The sequence below is a fragment of the Arachis duranensis genome, chromosome 5, assembly GCF_000817695.3.
Source record: "Arachis duranensis cultivar V14167 chromosome 5, aradu.V14167.gnm2.J7QH, whole genome shotgun sequence".
NCBI classification, from domain to species: domain Eukaryota; kingdom Viridiplantae; phylum Streptophyta; class Magnoliopsida; order Fabales; family Fabaceae; genus Arachis; species Arachis duranensis.
In genome coordinates, this window is record NC_029776.3 from 14,886,111 (window position 1) to 14,894,442 (window position 8,332).

The 8,332-nt window shown below is 35.9% G+C and overlaps 1 protein-coding gene across 1 annotated transcript in view; it reads right to left on the minus strand.

The window, feature by feature from the left end:
* Positions 1 to 7,700: 7,700 nt before the first annotated feature.
* Positions 7,701 to 8,332, minus strand: part of LOC107488287 (probable membrane-associated kinase regulator 2) — a gene marked incomplete in the record, with an annotated part of 2,144 nt that continues 1,512 nt past the window's right edge. Inside the window, 2 exon segments of the mRNA XM_021142291.2 lie at positions 7,701 to 8,093; positions 8,211 to 8,332. Coding sequence (XP_020997950.2) covers positions 7,990 to 8,093; positions 8,211 to 8,332 — 226 coding nt within the window.

Below are 8,332 nucleotides of genomic sequence, written 5' to 3' on the forward strand. Positions count from 1 at the left end.
AACAAAAATTGTACAAGAGCGTCAAGGTCGAAGATTGTCAAAGCTAGCAAAAGAGTCGAAGTCGAAGATTTCAGCATAAGTAGAGTCGAATTCGAAGTCAAAATTAAAGATTTCAACACGTAAAAAAAAGTTGAAAAGCAGTTAATGTTTTTTCTTGAACATTAAGACTTTTACTTTACTCTCAAGTTGAGTTGACTATTATTTGATCCTCAAGTTGAAATGAAAAATATGGGATGAAAAGTAAGGAACAAACTGCAGAGTGAATGTGGGGAGAACAACTACCAAATTCTTCCTCTATAAATAGGAAGATTGAAGTCAAAACAAGCATCCATTTCAACCTACTCTAAAGCCACATCAAAACTTGTAAAAAATCACAGTCATACTGATGCACGAAAAAATTGAGTGATTATACATGTAAGTGTTGAATGATATCACCATTTTTTTTCAAGTTTTTTATTTTTCTTTATTTCCTTTTTGTTTTCCTATTTTCCTTTAAGTTTTATTTTCTTTTGTTAATTTTCTTTCCGTTATTCCATCGTTTCTTTCGTTATCTCTATTCCTTTTAAGTTCATTGTATCTTTTATTATATTTATTTTCATTGTTTTTCCGTTATTTTGTTTATTTTTATTTCATCTTTAATTTCATCTTCTGTACAAGTTCTTCGATTACCACTTTGTAATTCACTCTACAATACCATTTTGTAATAGATCGATTCAATCGAGGCACTAGATAAGTAAATCTTGAGTCGAGTTCATCCTTTGAGAGAGAAATCATATCCGTTCCCCGAATGAGATTGTGATACAAGCTCATTTCGCCACTATCTGTCAAAGTCGACGAAAAACAAGTGAAATAAATTAGCACGACCAATGGAACCCTGGTTAAATTTTTGTGTCGTGTAACTTTGCATGCAATTGCGAAGTGGTAAGATTGTAAATATGTCTGATCGTGCCTGTACTTCGACTGATGGGTCGAACTCTAAAGGGGCAGGCGAGGCCAGTACAAGAAATACAGGAGTTGAAGTTAACCCTATAGTAGTGGTTAATGTGGTACTCCTGTTGTGATTACAAAAGGACAACCTTCGACATGGCCTTAATATGAATTGCCATATAATTATTCACCACCTTTTGAGGTGACAATGCATCCTGGGAGTGGTAGCGTGAGGACTAATCCACTGTATAATCTCATGCCTCCTCTTGGATACCTCACATGGGGAGGGTATAAACCTAATGTTCTCAACTATAATGCTTATCAACATCTTATAAATAATCCCCATACTTAAGAGTCGATATCCGTGCAGTCAATACCTGTGCAGCAACTTCAACCTACGGTGTCAGGATAAAATACCATTTCAAATGTAATTTCGACATCTAAGCAAGTGTCGACTAAACCAAGAAGGTCGACGACTACGGCTAGGGGAGAATCTATTTTCCTTGAGATGTCGAGACATATTCCTACAAGTATAAATCCCTCGAACAAAATCGAGTCGTTAGCTGTGTTTCGATAGCAAATAGAAGATAGTCATCATGACTTAGTTAATATGCTGACTCAGCAAATGGTTACAGTCCTAAACTCTAATATTGAAAACAATACTACTAGGATAAAGCAGATAGCTCGATGTGTCGATGATATTGCAGGAATTATCAATCGACCCTATAATATCCCTCTAAGTGTCAATGTAAACAATCCTCCGGTGACATTGAATAAAGGAAAAGATCCTAATAGGATATTGTATGAAGCTAGAGCTAACAATGTTACCCAGACTTATGGGCAAAATATTACTCGGGCTGTTGAACAAATGCTGAATCGAGCTAGCCTCAATATAGAAATAACTAATCAACCCTATTTTATTTCTCCATTTTCTGACTATGTCTTGCAAGCTAAATTGCCAAGGGGCATAAAAGCTCTAAAATCTCTCACTAATTTTTCAGGAGAAAGTGGAGAGTCAACAGTCGAGCATATTGCTCGTTATACGATCGAAATAGGGAAGTTGGCAAGCAATGAATATATGAAAATGAAATACTTTTCCTCCTCTTTAACAAATAATGCTTTTACTTGGTTTTCAAACATGCAGCCCAACTTGACACATAGTTGGGTACAATTAGAAAGAGGTTTTTATAATCAATTTTTTAGAGGAGAAATGAAGGTGACTTTAACTAATCTATTCATAGTCAAGTGAGAAAAGTTCAAGTCGATCGACGACTATTTAATACGTTTCAAAAATATAAGGAACAAATGTTTTACTCCTATTTCGGAACCGAAAGTAGTCAAAACGACTATTAATGGTCTCGACTTTTCTATTTGAAAGAAGCTGGTGAATCATCAGTTCCTCGACTTAGCTCAATTAGCTGACAAGGTTCAATAAATTGAGAAACTGAATAAAGAAAAAGAGGAATTTGAGTCAAGCAAGAAAAAATCCTTTCTCAATAAAGAAGTTGCTTTTTTGGAATGCATCACTAAAGAGGAGTCAAATAATGAAACTGCTTTTCCAATTGAATTAAAAGATGACAAATCTCCTTTATTAGGAGAAAGAAGTTATTCTTTCGACCTGACTAAAGCAACCAAATATTCGACATATTATTAAAAGTCAAGCAACTCGTTCTCCTTGAGGGAAAACGAATGCCTTTTGTAACAGAAATCAAGAATCGGAAGTTTTGTAAATTTCATCAAGCTCCTGAACATCATATGAATAATTATGTATATTTCAGGAATTTGATTCAGAAGGCAATTAAGGATGGTCAACTCAAGTTTGTTGAGAAACCAAAAATGGTGGTGAATACAGATTCCTACCAAGTACCTTCAAACTTTGCTGAAATCGAGGAAACGACTTGCTCGATTAATATGCTACTGTCGACATAATCGATGAAAAGAGTCAAGTCGAGATTGACATGTTTAAAGCTGAAAGGCCAATTTATTTGAAGGCTGAAAAAGATATGCTAGATTTTCTGCTGAGGCAAACTGATGAAGATGGAAGGATTAGAGAGATCAAAGTTGACAATGGACCTTGCTATGTCAAACAAATGAATGTTAGCTTCAAGGAATATCGATCTAGTGTTCGACCACTATACATCGATATGAGCACATGTGGCCCATCTCTCATTAAAGGGTGCTATGTGGGGACCCATGATATTAGATTGGTCCCTAAGGCCAAGGAGGACTTGGCCTCCAAAGAAACCATCTAATGGAAGTGTCAAGGCACTAGGCTCGATTCTCAACCTGCATGGCTGAGAGGAAGGAGTGCACAGGAGAACATGCACTAGATTGTATATATGATCTTGATCCCTTAGAATTCAAGAAGTCTAATTTACTTTCTGGAGATTTGCACAAATAAACATGTCGAGCTTCAGACAGGATCCAGGTCGAAGTCGGCATCATCAAAATTCAAATCTCTATTTTCTGGAGAAGGAACATTAAAAAGTGGTCCTATGTTCTGGTCAACAAATTTCTGTGTCAATCCTATACTCTAGTTGACGAATTTCTGTATCGACTCTATGTCCTGGTCGACGAATTTCAGTGTCGACCCTTAATCCTGGTTGATGAATTTCTGTGTTGACCCTATACCTTAGTCAACAAATTTTCGTATCGACCCTTAATTCTGGTTGACAAATTTCCATGTTGACTCCATGTCCTGGTCGACAAATTTCTGTGTCGATAGTCCAATAGTAGAAGTTATAGCTACGGTAGTTGATCCTGACCCATATTCAAGACTAGATTCTTGGTGAGTTTCAGCACCACTAGGAAGAGGAGTGTAGCAAACCTATAAAAGAAAGGGTATAAAAGTTAGATAGCAAGTGAACATTTATTTAACAGATGATACTAACTTAAGAAAGATAATAGAAGAAAAGTTGTCGAAGTATGAGATGCTGCTGTTGATGGTGGTTTCTAAATCGGAGTCGGAACAAGGACAGACAAACTAACAATAGGCTGAAGAATTTCTGTTTCAGTATGAACAGGCTGATCCACTTTCCGATCAAAGGGAGTGTCGACATCAGCAACTTGAGAAGAAGTCCCGTTCTAGGATTGCTTCGACTGAGATGGGTTCGATTGCAATGCAGGTGAAAATTGCAAGTATAAGAGATAACGAGAACAATTTAAATGACAATGCAATACCTTCGAAGAGGTGGTAGGTCAAACTTTCTGAATCTTTGGTGGTCCAATTCCCATCATAAACATATGTAAAACTTGTATTTTTTCACAAAATAACAAGTTTTAAAGGGCATTTGTTGGCACTCAAAATTGATATTTCGACTCAAGTAAATGTCGAATTTTTGAAGGTCGACATAAGAATTGTGTCAATTTGAATAACTAGGTGAAACTAATAAGAGAAGTAGTTTGGCCTTCGGAATGAGTTTTCGACACTGAGATAAATCTCGACAGTAGATTGTATTAAGCTGAAAATTAAGTTGAAGGGTCAGTCGAAGGTGCAGACTTAAGCAAGAAGAGTCGCAGTCGAAGATTGCCAACATCTGTTGGTGCTAGATAGTTTCCTGAACTTAGATGAGTTTCGACTTTCGACTATAGAGTTTCCAATACAGATTGTATCGATCTGAAGAGTCGGAGCTAGTAACAGATGCAGATGCGAGCAAGTCAAAGTCTAAGAAAGATGATGCAAGAATGTTAAAGTCGAAGATTATCAAAGTTAGCAAGAAAGTCGAAGTTGAAGATTTCAGCATAAGCAAAATCGAAGTCGAAATTGAGAATTTTACAATGCGGAAAATAAGTTAAAAAGAAACCATAAGTACAAAATACTAAAAAAACACACAATTCATTTCATTCATGTAACTAATGGTTCTAAATCATGAATTTAAATCTGAAATAAAATTAGAATTTATTTCTTAAAAGAAAATTCTTTTCTCACTTTAATGTTTTCCAAACACTCTCTTAGCCTCTTCAAGTGGAGACTTTACACAATAATGACGTCAATCCAACGTGGTTAATTATATTGAAGGATCTTTAATTTTGCTTTGTGCGTCGTCATGCAATTCATTAGTGGAGAATCTATGTAACAGAAGACGAATAGCCCTAATATTGTGAATGCTTTCTTGCTTATGTATGAAGTAATTCAAGTGCTGGAGTTAGTGAAAGTGTAGTATAGTATATATATTTTTTCATATATATACATGAGGAAACCCTTCAATTCTAATAAGAACAGAGAACTCTGCCAACTACTTTTCAGCCTCATTCTCATAATTTGCCTTTGTTTATAGAAATTTCTAAATGATGCCACAGGTTTTGCCTAGTAAGTTTCAGTCAGAGGAAATAATCACCAAATTCGCACTTCATAAAGAAAAGAAACAAAGCAGCAAATGTTTGGTGTACACTTTCGCTTGCTTTGTGACCCTCTTTGGCGTGTGTTTATGTTTTGCATCCGTCGTTTTGAGAGTTAGAGAACCCAAGATAGAAATCAAATCAGCTAAGATGATGCACGTTCGTCATATGCTTCCTTTAACGTGACCATGATTTTTTCTATGATGATCATCAACCCAAACTATGGCCACTTCAGTTTCCATAACAGTTCAGTGAAATTTCTTTACGGGGTTGTAAGTGTTGGTGAAAGGGGAATAGTGGGTTCGAGAGTGAAGGGTAGAGATATCAAAGAATTCAATGTGATGGTGAATGCAAGGTCCAGTAATAATATCAATTATTCAGGTGTAGCGAAACTAAGAAGCTATGCGGAATTGAATGGTTATGTGCAAGTATTGAAGATTGTAAACAAGAGGAAGAACATAGTGATGGCTTGCATTATGACTCTCAACTTCACATCTCATTCGATTCAACATCTTCAGTGTTAGTTAAGGTTAATGCTAGCTAGTTAGACCAATCATGTTAATTAAATTGTTAGTACCTTTTTTTTTTGGCTATAACTAGAAGTGATGGATTGCATGGGCTGGGCCTGTAACATATATCGCCGGTTCCCGAGTCTGATTCCGCTATTAGGCCTGAAAGTGAAGCTACAACAATAGTACGGCCGAAAGCTTACATGTTTTAGACCAAGAAAAGAAAAGTTGCATATATTTTTTATTTTATTACTGCATGTTGCTTATTTATGGGTATGGCTAACAAGTATTTTTATTTATTGTTAAAAAATATTATTGAAAAAATTATTCTTACTATAAATAATTTCAAAATCTTTCACCATAGATAATTTTAACAAATAGCTATATTCTTTTTAGTAATTTTATATTATAATAAGAATCACAAACTTGTGAACAACTCAAAAGTCAAATGTCAAAACACAACTCAAAAGTCAAATTACGCTTGCACGTTTGTCCTCTTAGGCGGCATACAGATCACTTATTATACAGTTATTCTAAGATAATTAATCTCAAACGTTAACGTTGATTAAACTCAATGAAGTAACCAGTTGTGGATTTATTATAATATATGTCCCAATTGGATTATGGTGTTGTCCCCTCCCAAAGCTGAATTTCATGTCGTGCAAGCGGTGGGAAAGATATGGTTCCCAAGTGGGTCCAAATTAGGGACCTCAATTACCAACCCAACAAGCTTATGAACTCAAAAATGTAATTGTTGTAGGGCCATTTCCCACTGGGCATTAGGATGGGGTTTACAAATCCCTCTTATGTAGGACGTGGCAGGTGCTTAGCTTAGTTGAGGTATCTTGAGCTCCTACCTATTCGTATGGTTACCACAAAGAGACAAATTAGACATCCAATTATGTTATATTTTTATTAATATTGTACATATGTGCCCACACACTAACTTGATGGAATTTTTTATTTTTAATATTGGAGTGGTAGTGGTGTTTTTCTTAAATGTGGATTATTGGGGTGTTATACTTAAATGTGGGATTGTTTAACTAGAAAAGCAGAAATCGGTGCCAGGGATTTGTGAGAGGTACACAAATCGGTGCCAGAGATTTGTGTAGGTACACAAATCGGTGCCAGGGATTTGTGATTGGTACACAAATCGGTGCCAGGAATTTGTGTTGGTACACAAATCGGTGCCAGGGATTTGTGTTAAAAAAAAAATTAAAAATTTTTAAGTGCAGAAATAGGTGCCAACGATTTGTGTACTTCCACAATTTTAAAAAACACCAAAAATTACCATGTTAAAGTATATCACCACTTTTACTTCCATAACAAAAAAAATTAGCCAACTTGATGCACCAAATTTCATTAAATGGACACAGCTCCAATTCCCATGCCTGCTTCTCTTCTGCCACCCTTCAGAAACACATGAATTGGAAGCCCCACGTCTTTTTACTATTTTGTTTTCCATCCCACCGTGCGAAACTCCATTTTTACCCCTCACTCCCTGCTTGGTAGAATGGTAGTTAGTCAAAAATATCTTTACACTAAGCCGAAAAGAAAATCTTACTTTCACTGCTCATGTCCCCGTCTTTCCCACTTCTCTGACCGCATTTCCCATCATCTCTAATGACTATGATGCTGCTCCATACCCCATAATATTAAAAGTTGAGGACTTTATGAATTCAACTGCATTGCTTATTTTTTATTCTTCTGATTCACCCGGATTAAAAGAATTAATAATTAGATTCATCGGGTTTTAAAATTGCGATAATTAAGACAAGTAGACAAGTATGTAACATGGCACTAATACTAAAGTATGAGAATTTAATTTTTGTACCCACGGACTCACTAGGGTGTTAGTGGGAAGAGAAAGCCACTTGACATGTTAGATTAGAGAGAATATGATACATAAATGGCCAATAAGAAGATAAAAAAAAAAAAGAAAAACATAGGTACACATAGAAAAGATCTGATTCTTCTTTCACTTTCTCAGAAAGAAGAGCTTTACAGTTTACACTAACAAGGGAACAAAAAAGACAGAGAGCCACTGAACTATTGGCAAAAGAGCCTCATTCATTCATTCTCATCCTTCTCTCTTAACTACACTAGTTAATAATAATTAATAATAAATTAATTAATTAACATAGAGATAAGAAAGTAATTGAGCATACAGCAACGTTTTCACATTTTTACAGACATGAGAGGGTTACAGTAATTTTCAACGACTTTTGTCCTTGCCTTCATTCGTAGACTTCCTTGAAGCTTCCAAGGCGGAGGCCATTGCCATTGCCACTTCCTCCCTCACACCACAACACTCGCTCTCTGTTTCAAAGTAACAACATTACTCAGATTAAATATAACAACAAACATTAATTTAATTAATTAAGACTTAAGAGTATGAAAGAGACAAAATAAGGGTCCACTGTTAAAGAAAAACACCTGATCTTGAAGCGTTGAAGGATCTCTTGCAGTGCATAATGGCGCCTTGAATCCCGTCCTGTTGCTGCAAAAGAGAATCATCACGCCGTTTCGAAGACACCGAAGCCGCCGGAGCAGCGGCT